The 13,419-nt window shown below is 36.0% G+C and overlaps 2 protein-coding genes across 2 annotated transcripts; both read left to right on the top strand.

Moving 5' to 3' along the window:
• The first annotated feature begins 1,154 nt into the window (after window positions 1-1,154).
• LOC117918526 lies at window positions 1,155-9,196 on the top strand. The gene is made up of 3 exons (XM_034835246.1): window positions 1,155-3,531; window positions 3,672-3,772; window positions 8,704-9,196. Exon 1 carries the CDS (start codon window positions 1,199-1,201, stop codon window positions 1,823-1,825), a length of 627 nt encoding a protein of 208 aa, XP_034691137.1. The 5' UTR covers window positions 1,155-1,198; the 3' UTR covers window positions 1,826-3,531; window positions 3,672-3,772; window positions 8,704-9,196.
• A 246-nt stretch (window positions 9,197-9,442) lies between these two features.
• On the top strand, window positions 9,443-13,393 carry LOC117918525 (calcium-transporting ATPase 12, plasma membrane-type). The gene is made up of 2 exons (XM_034835245.1): window positions 9,443-12,976; window positions 13,046-13,393. Exon 1 carries the CDS (start codon window positions 9,740-9,742, stop codon window positions 12,950-12,952), a length of 3,213 nt encoding a protein of 1,070 aa, XP_034691136.1. The 5' UTR covers window positions 9,443-9,739; the 3' UTR covers window positions 12,953-12,976; window positions 13,046-13,393.
• Window positions 13,394-13,419: the final 26 nt, after the last annotated feature.

Raw genomic sequence — 13,419 nt, 5'->3', positions numbered from 1 at the left:
GAAGAAAAAAGGGGCTCATCACTAGTATTGTTTTCACATTGGAAAGGCTTGTAATTGGAAGCCCATGTAGGGTAGGTGATGACATCCCCAAATTTATCATACTTCCATCCATCATGCCCATTTTAAAAAATTAAATCTACCATTTGATTATTTTATTCCATCTCAATTTACCTTTTTTTTTTTAAAAAAAAAAAAGATATTCTATAGTTTTTTATGTAGCCATTTTATCGAGCTTATTCAAAAGAATCTATTACTCAAATAAGAAGGAATGTTACAAAGTAATGTATGTATATCTAATAAAAATTAATTAATATATTAATGAAAATTAGGAACCAATTCAAGTTGTTGACTAATAATCAATCCACCATTGAACAAAAAATATGCCTCAAGTCCAACTAATTGGATCATAACTTATGCTAATGTGTTATAATTATAAAATTTAATGGTTATATAAATTAAATTCAACTATTTTCAAAGTGTCATTAACTTGCCTATGATAAAAATTGGTAAAAGGACCATGAATAAAGATTCACATGGGATCATACTAGGATTAGGATTGAAGCCCACATTAGGATTGAAACCATCAATTAGAATATCGGAGGGTTTTGGATCAAAATAAATCTTATTATACGATTTATCAATTTCATTACTCTTTTTTCTATATATAAAAAAAGAATGAATATGTAAAAGTCAGTATCATCAACAATTCATAATATTATATAAAAAACATGACTATTGCTGGTTATTCTCAAATTAGTATATATCAACATAAGAGTTTTAATAAATTAGAAACTTTGATCAAGCGTCTCAATTCAACTATATGGTGACAATGAGATATATATTTTTTGGGGCTATACCAAGTTGGACAAGTTTGAAAAATAAGAAAAGTATAAACTAGTTAAGGATAAGTACGAAAATATATATATATTTTTTTGGACGTGAGTCGGGTTTGGATATTTCTCTACCCCACCCAATTACATGTATAATTAAATAAAAAATAATTTAGTTAAATTCTTTTTCATTTTTTTTCTTTCTCACATGCATAGAATAAAAGATAAACTTTCCCATTAGACAACCCTCGTCTTACCCTAGCCCAAGAATCTTGGCCCAAATAGGCCCAAATCCGGCCCACAAAAGCCCAAATCTCCCTCAAAGAGATTCCCTTCCATGTGAACTGAAAGCCGTAAAATTCACAAAAATGACGACTCCAACAGACCTCTCAGATTACTCACCATCCGCTACCATAACCCCCTTCGACTGCCCGGTTCCCTTGCTCCGCGGACCGGTTCCGGCCAGTCCGTCCGACGACCCATCGGCAGGTCCGTTCGTTCTTGCATTCCGAGACTCTCGAGCCTGGAGATCCGCCTTCAAAGCCTGCGAATCCAAAATCATCGAGCAGTGCGAGGCCGGAGCAAGGATCGGGTGTGCCGTCAGCGCATCGAGCAAGTGTGGACCGCCCTGGTGGTGGGCTCTGATTGGCCGAAGCCCTCCGAGCCTGGCGGAGAGGGAAGAGTGCGAAGAGCGTGAAATGGCGGCCTGTGTTGCGGCTTCCAAGGAGAAGTGTGTGAAGTTTGCTAAGGACAAGTGTTTGGGTCCGTTCAGAGATGCGAGAATTGCGGTGAATGGGAGGGATTTGACGAGGAAGAAGAAGAGGGAAGCAGTGGAGTTGATTTTTTGGGCTTCCATGGGTGGGAGAAGAAATTCAATTGGATTGGAGAATTTGGGGTCTTGGGTTTTGTCGAAATGCAAACTTGGAGAGACCAACTACAGGGGAAGTGATTTACTAGATACTCAAAATGTTGAAAATTCCTTGTGTTTGAGGTGAATTGTTGGGAAAGAACAAGGGTTTTGTGGCGTTTTGGATTTTTGTTTGAGGTGAATTGTTGGTAATGGAACATGGGTTCTGTGGCATTTGATATTTTTCATTTTTTGGTTTTTTGTGGGGGTCAAGAAGTAGAGAAGAATGATTTCTTTCAGCTGGTTTGGGGGCATTGGGGATTGGTGAATGAAAAGAAGGTGATGAAGAAAGGGGATTTCAGAGTTCATTACTGGGTTTTAAGGACTCGTACAGTTGGAATGAAAAATTATAGAGGAAGTGATTTAGTAGGCTGTGAAAGCTGAGAAGGGGGTGGGGGCGGGTGTGTTCAAGGAGTAGAAAAGAATGATTCCTTTTAGCTGGTTGGGGGGCATTGGGGATTGGTGAGTGAAAGGAAGGTGATGAAGAAAGGGATTTCATAGTTGATTATTGGGTTTTGTTGGATGGGATTATGAGGTTTAGTTTTAAGTGGGGTTGTTGGAACTGTATGGTTGGGGTGGCAAATTATAGAGGAAATGATCTAGTTGGCTGTTATACTGGTGCTGTGTCTAATGGGTTCTGTGCCATTGGGTTTTTTTTTCTTTCTTTCTCGTTCCTTTATTTTTTTGGGGTCAAGAAGTGGAGAAGAATGATTGCTTTGGCTGGTTTGGGGGTATTGAGGATAGGTGAGTGAAAGGAAGGTGATGAAGAAAGGGATTTCATAGTTGATTATTGGGTTTTGTTGGATGGGATTATGAGGTTTAGTTTTAAGTGGGGTTCTTGGAACTGCATGGTTGAGGTGACAAATTATAGAGGAAGTGATCTAGTAGTTGGCTGTGATACTAGTGCTGTGAATGCTGAGAATTCCTCTAATGGGTTCTGTGGCATTGGGTTTTTTTTTCTTTCTTTCTTGTTCCTTTATTTTTTTGGGGTCAAGAAGTGGAGAAGAATGATTGCTTTGGCTGGTTTGGGGGCATTGTGGATGGGTGAGTGAAAGGAAGGTGATGAAGAAAGGGATTTCATAGTTGATTATTGGGTTTTGTTGGATAGATTGTGAGATTTATTTTTAAGTGGGATTCTTGGAAATGTATGGTTGGGGTGGCAAATCATAGAGGAAGTGATTTGGTAGGCTGTAATACTAATACTTTGAATGCTGAGAATTCTTCCAATGGGATCAATGGCAATGGGTCAAGGTCTGAAGTATTGAGAAGTGGGGCATATGTAATTTTGCAATGGGTTCAAACTATTAAAATTTGGGTTGAAAGAATGTTGAGGAAGACATGGATTTGGCATTTGGGTTGTCTGGTACAAGAATCAGTTCATGAGAATGGTTTCAAAGCTGGTTTTATGCCTGAAGAATTGATGAACTAGGGCTTGTTGGTCTCTTAAACTCAGAGGTGTTGAAGTTTTTGGCATCTTTCATGAAGTTTTCTTCTGAAATTAGCATCAAAATAGAAAAGAAAACAACCAGACTTATCGATATTGGACGACTGGATATGCAGTTTGAACAGCTCCATCCCTTTGATAGAATCTTAAATATAGAAATTTGGCAAAACCCCATTAGTATAGCATTGTGGGACTCCTTGGGATGAGGTAGAGCTTGCCATTTCTTGGCTTAAGGAGTTGGAAATAATGATTTTGTGGCTGGTTTGATCCTTGAAGATTGGTGAATTTTTGGACTGAGATCAGCTTGAGGAAGGATGATAGATTGCTAGAATATTGGAAGAGAATGTAAGGTATGATTTCTCTCCTACAATTTATGCTATAGGCTTTCCATTAATTTTAGTATTGCTTTCTTGAGTTTGGTGCTTATTTTTTATTTTGAGAGCCTATCATTGAAATTTTGTATGTTCTAACCAAATAGGCATTCTTTTAGGGTTGTGGCTGGTTTGAGGCCTTGAAGATTGGTGAATTTTTGGACTGAGATCAGCTTGAGGAAGGATGACAGATTGCTAGAATGTTGGAAGAGGATGTAAGGTATGATTTCTCTCCTACAATTTATGCTGTAGCCCTTTCATTAATTTTAGTATTGCTTACTTGAGTTTGGTGCTTATTTTTTATTTTGAGAGCCTATCATTGAAATTTTGTATGTGTCTTCTAACCAAATAGGCATTCTTTTAGGGTTGCATTACCTTAGTCAAATTTGATGACATACAATTGATAAAAAAGAAATATGAGAATATGGGTGATTTGGAACTGTTCTTAAAAACTGTGTTCCTTTCTTTAGAATATAAAACAGTTTTCTAATTTCAAAAACACAATGGACAAATTTTGGATTGAAAACGGTTATTTTGAAAATCTGCTCTTTTTAGAACGAATTCAAGGTGCTTTCAGTTGTTCAGTTATTTATTTTTATCTATTTTGTGTAGAAAATGTTGAGAAACAATTGGTAACATGAAAAATAGGCAAACAACTTTTACATCCGTACAACTGTATAGTATTTTTCAAACCTTATTTTAATTTCTCTTTACAGTGATTTTAGGAAGCGTTTCAAATTTGTACAACTGTATAGTATTTTTCAAACCTAATTTTAAATTCTCTTTTGACAGTAATTTTAAGAAGCGTTTCAATTTTTTTTTTTTTTCAAGTATTAGAAATATTAAAGTGTGTTTGGTAATGATTATAAGAAGTGTTTTTAATTTTTTTTAATACTTGAAAAATAAAAATTTTCAAATATTAAAAAGATTAGAAACGTTTCTTAGAATCATTGTCAAACGCACTTTTAGTAACGTTTCTTAGAATCACTATCATATACACTTTTAGAACATGTTTGAATCATTATTATATACACTCTTAGAGCCTATTTGGTGGTGATTCTAAGAAGCGCATTTAATAATAGAAACGTTTTTTAAAATCATTGTCAAACACATTCTTATTCTTGAAAATAAATAAAAATGATTTTTACAAACAATTTTTAAAAACTGATTTTTTGTAAGTGTTTTTGAAAGCGTTAACCAACACCTATATATTTTTGGTTGAGCTTGGGCAGAGGTGCATTAGAATCTAAGTTCCTATTTAGCAACTATTTTTTAAGGACAGTTTTATGTTTCCAAAACAAAAAAATAGGAAAACATATTTAACAACCAAAAAATAAAAAACAATTTTTTGTTCTTAAAATCAAAGTATTTTTAGATAACACCTTTTAATTGTTTTCACTTGTATTTTGAGAGTTGATTTAAAAAATAATTATTTAAAAAAACCGTTTTTGAAAATTGTTTTTTGATATTTTATAGAACAAAAGTATGTTTGGGAAGTTGAAATATTTTTAACATGTTTTTTATGTTTTTAAATATGCTTTAAAAAATAACTTTTATATGTAGAGCTTAATTTTATTTTTAAATTATTCTTCGAATTTGTATAATTATTTTTCTAAACAGTCCTCTTAAAATAAGTAAATATAAATGAAAATAATTAAAAGATGTTATTTGAAAATAACTTGTTTTCTGTTTCGGATTGATAAACTTATTTATGTTTTTTAGAGCTTGATTGGGAGTGATTGTGGTTAAAGTAATTTTATCCGGAGAATTTTATTAGTATCGCTTTTGTTTGGATAGCTTTATTTTTGGAAGAATAACTTATTAATTGATTGTATTTTGTAAGAAAGAGGCATCAAGCATTATGCTTTTAGCTTCTTTTCAAATCGCTCTCCCAAACGGGCTTTTACTTTTAGTTTACTTAGGATGAGGCTTTGGTTAAGGAGTAGCATTCCAATGAGTCCAATCCCAGTCGGAGATTGATTACTTGGTTAGCTGGTTTGGAAACCTCTTCAACAGGTGTTTATGGGTCAACATATTTCTCATTCCTTGGGAATCAACACACTCTTTGTCAAAATCTCTCTCTAGAAATGTTGGGTTTGAACTTTGAACATGGGGTTGTTGGTTACAGGCTTACATCCACAGTATTTGGTGGGTTGGGCCAAGTTTTGGCCAACCCAAACTCAACATGTTTGGCACGAGGCCTAACACAAACTTTGACCTAACGCCTAAGTTTGGGGCATGTCACACATCTTCATCTGTCGCCCCCAAAATCATGGTTGTCTTGAATAAGGACGAAAATTTAAACATTGTCATGATAATTTTCTTTGTAGTGTTGTAAATATCATTAATATATTAATTAAATATTAAAAAATTATTTGCATATATCATCTGTTATTTTATATCATTTAATACAGTTAAATTAAATGAATCATAATTTTTATAGTAAATATATTATAAAATTAGACATATTATAATCAAATATCACAATATTATTGTGGAATATATATTTGATGTAATTTAATAATAAGTACATCTATAAAATTCATGTTTTTTTTATCGATATGCACGATATTATTATCAAATATGATAAATTATATTATACATATATCAATTTCTTCAATAAAATAACTTTAAAATGTTTATTATACTTCTAATTTCATTTTTAAGAGGTTATATATATATATATATATATATATATATATATATATATATATATATATGTTTTTTTTTTTTTTTTACATTTTCATAATTTTTTTTTATCAATTTTAGATTCATCGATATTTTTGTTAAAATATTCGTTCATATATATTCGAAATCGAAGTATCGATATATGATTATCGATATTTTCATTCTTGATCTTGAACAACCCCATACCTTCATACTATGAGCGGTTCATGGAAAATGTTATGAAAAGAAAAAAAAATGTTAAAGAAAATAGTATTTATATATTTGGTTTTATATTGAAAAATTATGTATATATAATTAAAATTAGTTAAAAATTTATATATTAAAAAATTATTTAATCATAAAGTAAAATAAGTGAAATAATTTTTGAAAAGTATATAAAATAATTTATTGATTATAATTATTATTTTTTTTTTCCCTTAGTTTCAGGGAATTTTCCAAGAATCAAACATAGGCTCAAATTCTCAATCATCAAAAATAGACACAAATCAAGGGGTGAAAAAGATTCATGAGGTAGGACTGATCTTTAAATGCCCTTGGTTGACCCAAAAACAGTTGAAGACTCGTTCAAGTGTTCATTCCATTCATCATCTCTCTTTAATCCTATCCACTTACACAATCGCTTTCAGGTTTCAAATCCTACGCTCCAATGGATTTGGAACCAGTTTTCCTAACAACCCAAAACACGACGCAAGTTGTATAAAAAAAAGAGTTGATAATGGATTAGGAGTAGAGGCCGATTACAGACAGATCGTGGAGCTCCATGAGCTTGAAAAGAGTAGAAAATTCCAATGTGTTTCCTCTTCAACCTCCATCGTGATCCTTCCAGCCCACTACTACATCATCATCTTCCCAATAGTCAAAGGCCATTATCCCCATCAAAGAAACTCCAGCAAGTATCAATCTTATTCTACCTCACTCCCCGTTTTTTCGTGGATTCTGACGTCAAGTATTTTCCCAAAGTACCAACCTTTTTTCCATTGGAAGTTGGAACTATTGTTTGAAATCACAGAGGTTTGAGTCTGAAAACAGTATGATTTAAGCGAAATTCCGTGTGCAGTGGTGGTTGGCTGTTTACCAAAACTTTAGAAATTTAGTTAAAGCATTTAGTGCATTAATTTGACTATCGCGGGAGATGCCTGACTTTAAGATTATGTTTGGTTTCAGAGAGTATGAGGAAGGAAAAAAACAATAAAAAAAAGAGAAGATAGATTATGTTTGGTTAGGAAAAAGGTGGGAGAAAGAAGATAAAAGAAAGTAGGAGGAAAGAAAAAAATAAGACTAATAAAAAATTAGATTTAAAATTAATAAATTATATATATATATATATATATATATATATATATATATATATATATATATATAAATTTATTTTACTTATTTTTTATATTATATAAAATTTTAATTAATTTAATTATATTATATATATGTTTTTTCGTTTTTTTTTTTTTTTAGTGAAACCAAGTATGAAAAAATTGCATTTCTTAATATTTTTTTAATACTTTCTCTAAACTGAACATAAGTAAAAGAAAATAATTTTTTTTTTTGATAAAAAACATATAAAAAAAATTAAATATAACTAAAATTAGTTAAAGAGATGCATTTGTCATTAAATGATTAAATTATTAAGTTCGTATGCAAAATATCTATTTAAATAATTAATAATATAACAAGAAATTTTATTTCTATGGGATTGATTTTATGATTTTGTTGAAATAAAAAGCGAAGACTTGATTTTAGGTTCAATTCAATAATAAATTATTTTAAAATGAAAGCTAAAAAAATCAAAAGTTATCCACCGACTTCATATGATTTTTTTAAAGACCAAGTCTTCACCAACAAGGCAACAACGATAGAATAGCAGTCTCAATCAAACACCAAAAATTTGATTTTTAAACAAAAGGTTACTTGTTTGACCGGGTGGTGGGAAAATGACGTGTTTGGGCCGAAATCGTTGTATATGAATTGAGGGCAGTTACTCGGAAGTTTCATAGCTGATAGAGACTTTTTATCTTTCCCAGTTGTGCATCATTAATACTTTCGGCCTTTCAATTATGTCTGTTTGTCTGTGTCTGTGAAATGTCTTTTCCATTTGTCCTTAAATGGAACCAACAACTTCACATGCCTAGAAAATGGAGGAAATTGTAGTACAAAATAATGGCCCAAGAGGCCAAATCATTGACTGATTTATGAGACTTTGAAGCTTTTTATTGGGTCCAATTATTTTATAGTTCGTAAAAGATCTTATTTGTAGATGTTTTGAAATGAGGGGCAATCGGCGCTTTTCATAATACTGATTTTTTTTTTCAGTGCCCAATTATAAATGATCACGTAGTAGCAAAGGGTAACGGTTTCGTTGTTTCATACCTTATTTTTATTTCTATTTTTTTACCTTAAACCTCGCATCTTTTTCTTTGTTGTTGCTTTCCTCGCCGGCGGTAACGTGGGGGAACGTGGGCACTAAAGGAGCATTGACGGGGCGTGGAGTCTTTCTTTTATCCTGTTCCCTGTATAAAGTGCGGAACACGACACTTGAAACTAAAAAAAAATCAAATTTGGTTTAAAAAACCATGAGGCGCCATGCCAGGAAGACTCTGTCCTTATAGTCGTCGTCACATGCTTTCCGCCATTTAAAATGGCCCCGCCACTGACGCAACGTTGGCCGGACGTTCTAGACCGGGGGGCGCGTACTGACACAGACGTTCAACTCCCTTGCCACTTGCCTATTTACCCATTTTTTAATCTTTCGCCCAAGGAACAAGAAAAACGAGGCAATGTGTCTTGCAGCACACGAATCAAAAACAGTCTTTGGGTAAAGTTGTGAACACGGGTGTAAATATTCTAAGATATTGAATCAGTGTCACATGAACTTTGTATTTGAGGCGCTGAAATATATGACTTAATTTGAACTGTTAAATAAAGATATATCAAAAGAGAAAAGGACTATTATGAGGGTAAAGGCGAGAGGATATGTTTTACCACAGGCTTAAAAGTGGTACAGTGATACTGCAATACGTTGTTTTCATGACTCATTGTATATGTATAACCGACGTAAGTCGGCACAAGGGGAAACCGCGTCTCCCATGTTCTGGGGAGAGCCAGTTACTTGCCGACTAAAACTAACTTATGCAAACACCTTTGATTCAGACAAACTATTTCAATGTTGATTGGGGTGTGAGTAATCAATTTAGGATATGGACGGTAGAAAGCTGGCATGCGGGAGCTAATTTATTTGAGGGTAGGCACGGATTCTCTGTCAAAAAGGCTGTGACAAGTTAATTGGGTTGGTAGATTGGGATTCACACCAGGCTAGCCTATACCCAGTTGTTACGAAGTGGGAATCTACCACCAAGCTTCCTCACCGCCTAAGTTGTGGCTTATAAGAAGCAGGCACGGGCTTAGCAATCAGAATGAAATTCTTTCAGTCAACTTAACTTATTTTTCTCCACCCACCTTCCTCTATCACCTATCCCTCCGCTCCTTTCTCTTTCTCTTCAAAAACATGTCCACCACAATCACAGGCAGCTATTTTCCGCATTATGATTGTGGCACAATCATCCTCAATGTGAGCGCTGCCACATTCACCAAAGCCCAAAAGAGGTGGCGGGTTGCCTATGTTGCCATCTGCTCTTTCCGGGTCCTGCTTTCTCTCTCCAAACAGAATGTAATGAGGCAAAAGGCCACCAGTACTGCTTTACTGCACTCTCATTTAACTGTTGATATCCAGCCACCCACTTCCTATCATCATGATGATCAAAGCGACATTGTCCCTAACCCTGATTTACCCGACTTAGTCCCTAAACCTCACCCACCTGACTTAGTCTCTAACCATGCGTTACCTGACATCAATACAAAACTTACAGAGATGGTGAAGGAGAAAGACCTGATTGCTCTTCGGGGTTTTGGAGGAGTAGAAGGTGTCGCAGCCACTCTTTTGATCGACCCTCAGCATGGAATCCTGGGAAACGAGGATGATGTTCGCAGGCGACGAGACAAGTTTGGTTCCAACACTTATTACAAGCCACCCCCAAAAGGGCTCTTCTATTTTGTTGTGGATGCTTTCAAGGATACCACAATTCTCATATTGCTGGTCTGTGCTGCACTTTCTCTTGGCTTCGGCATCAAAGAACATGGGCCACAGGAAGGTTGGTACGAGGGTGGAAGTATATTTGTGGCTGTCTTCCTTGTTATCTCTGTAGCTGCACTTAGTAATTTCAGACAGGAGAGACAATTCGACAAGTTATCCAAGATTAGTAACAATATAAAAATTGATGTTGCAAGAGATGGAAGAAGACAAGAAATCTCTATTTTCGATATTGTAGTTGGAGATGTGGTCTTTCTAAATATTGGAGATCAAATACCAGCTGATGGACTGTTCTTAGAAGGGCATTCCATGGAAGTGGATGAGTCGAGCATGACGGGAGAGAGCGACCATGTGGAAGTTGATCGTGAGAGGAACCCGTTCCTGTTTTCTGGTTCAAAGGTGGCAGATGGATATGGTCGAATGCTCGTGACGTCAGTGGGGATGAACACTGCATGGGGCGAGATGATGAGTTCAATATCGCGTGATACTAATGAACGAACCCCATTACAAGCAAGGCTCGACAAATTAACCTCATCTATTGGAAAGGTTGGTCTTGCAGTTGCTTTCCTAGTTCTTGTAGTCTTATTGATACGTTACTTTACGGGGCATACGAAAGATGAGAATGGGCAAAGGGAATATAATGGTAGCGATAAAGACATAAATGATGTGTTGAATTCAGTTGTGAATATTGTAGCAGCTGCAGTTACCATTATTGTAGTGGCTATTCCTGAGGGTTTGCCATTAGCTGTAACCCTCACACTAGCTTACTCTATGAAAAGAATGATGGCTGATCACGCAATGGTTAGGAAACTTTCAGCCTGTGAAACAATGGGCTCAGCTACTATTATTTGTACCGATAAAACGGGCACCTTGACAATGAATCAGATGAAAGTGACCAAGTTTTGGCTTGGCCAAGAGGAGATGGGAGAAATTCCTTCTAATGCATTTACTCCATCCATTCTTGAATTGTTCCGTCAAGGAGTCGGGTTAAATACAACGGGTAGCGTTTACAGACCTGCTTCAGGAGCTGTCTTTGAGTTTTCTGGTAGTCCAACTGAGAAAGCAATTCTCTCTTGGGCTGTCCAGGAATTGGGCATGGATGTGGAGCAATTGAAGCAAACTTATAGCATCCTCCACGTTGAAACTTTCAATTCTGAAAAGAAAAGAAGTGGGGTTTCAATGAGGAAGAATGCCGATAATACCATCCATGTGCACTGGAAAGGAGCTGCTGAGATGGTACTACAAATGTGTTCAAATTACTACGAGACTAGTGGGACTATCAAGTCTATGGATGAAGATTCAAGGATGCAATTAGAGAAAATAATTCAAGGCATGGCAGCTAGTAGCCTGCGGTGCATTGCTTTTGCTTATAAGCAAATTTCAGAAGCGGAAATAGAATACAATGATGATGGGAGGGCCCACCAAAAGCTAAATGAAAACGGATTAACCTTGCTAGGGATAGTTGGGCTCAAGGACCCATGTCGGCCAGGGGTCAAGAGAGCCGTGGAAATTTGTAAATCTGCAGGAGTGGAAATCAAAATGATCACGGGGGACAATATTTTCACAGCTAAAGCTATAGCCACAGAATGTGGGATACTTGGGTCTGATGATACAGAACATAAGGGAGCAGTGGTAGAAGGGGTCGAATTCCGAAACTACACCCACGAAGAGAGAATGCAGAAGATTGATAAAATTCGTGTGATGGCAAGGTCCTCACCCTTTGACAAGCTTTTGATGGTACAGTGCTTGAAGCAAAAAGGTGAGGTGGTTGCAGTTACTGGGGATGGCACAAATGATGCACCTGCTTTAAAGGAAGCTGATATAGGACTCTCCATGGGCATTCAAGGTACTGAGGTGGCCAAGGAGAGTTCGGATATTGTTATCTTGGATGACAATTTCACTTCTGTTGCCACGGTGTTGAGGTGGGGTCGATGTGTTTACAACAATATCCAGAAATTCATCCAATTTCAACTCACCGTGAATGTTGCAGCTCTTGTGATTAACTTTATTTCAGCAGTTTCTGCAGGCGAAGTTCCCCTCACAGCTGTTCAACTGTTGTGGGTAAACCTAATTATGGACACATTGGGAGCTTTGGCTCTTGCTACAGATCGGCCCACCAATGAACTGATGCAGAGACCACCTGTTGGTCGCACTGAACCCCTCATAACCAATGTTATGTGGAGGAACCTTCTGGCTCAAGCTCTATACCAAATAGCCGTCCTCCTGACCTTACAGTTCAAGGGTGAGTCCATCTTTAATGTGGATGAGAAGGTGAATGATACTCTAATTTTCAACACTTTTGTCCTTTGCCAAGTTTTTAATGAGTTCAATGCAAGGAAGTTGGAGAAGCAGAATGTATTCCAGGGCATTCACAAGAACAAGTTGTTTCTTGGGATTGTGGGATTTACAATTGTTCTTCAGGTTGTGATGGTGGAGTTCCTAAAGAAATTTGCAGATACAGTGAATTTGAATGGGTTGCAATGGGCAATTTGCATTGCAATTGCAGCTGTATCATGGCCAATTGGTTGGATTGTGAAGTTCATACCTGTTTCGGACAAACCATTCCTCAGTTACCTCAAGTGGGCAGGACAAGCATTCGGAAGGATTGGAAGGGGCTGTGTGAAAAGGTGAGGCCCTGAGCATGACGCAAGCAATGCTAGGCCTACTTTTAGTGGCCAAAGCTTCATAATCTGGATGGAGTACTGCATTCATCCAGATTATGAAGCTTTGGCCACTAAAAAGAGGCCTAACTTTGCTCATGCACTGGGCATGGATGGACCTGAAGGATTGGTATTTAACAGAGGAGCATTGAGATATACCCACCAACCTGTGCATGGAAAACAGGCAAGGCCTATGACAACTAAAACTTGATAGAGCATGAAAACATGAGGTTGTCTTATGACTTAAGTTAGGGTGTAGAGATCGAGAGTAGGCAAGCATATTTTGAGGCTCAAACTTGCATTAAGGTCTTTTCTGATGTATCATAGTGTGTATTGTTTTATCTCATTGTAGATGCATGCATGGTTTGGATTATACATTAAATACATTAAAAAACAGGTCAGATTTGCTGTCTGCTGCTGCATTGAGTGAAATCTACA

This window comes from Vitis riparia, chromosome 7 (assembly GCF_004353265.1).
Source record: "Vitis riparia cultivar Riparia Gloire de Montpellier isolate 1030 chromosome 7, EGFV_Vit.rip_1.0, whole genome shotgun sequence".
Classification (NCBI taxonomy): Eukaryota; Viridiplantae; Streptophyta; class Magnoliopsida; order Vitales; family Vitaceae; genus Vitis; species Vitis riparia.
Note: the sequence above shows the minus strand (reverse complement) of the source record. Positions and strands in the feature narration are given on the sequence as shown.

Excerpts from the sequence above, each read along its gene's own strand:
- LOC117918526 (XM_034835246.1), top strand. The coding sequence starts at position 1,199 with ATGACGACTCCAACAGACCTCTCAGATTACTCACCATCCGCTACCATA.
- LOC117918525 (XM_034835245.1), top strand. The coding sequence starts at position 9,740 with ATGTCCACCACAATCACAGGCAGCTATTTTCCGCATTATGATTGTGGC.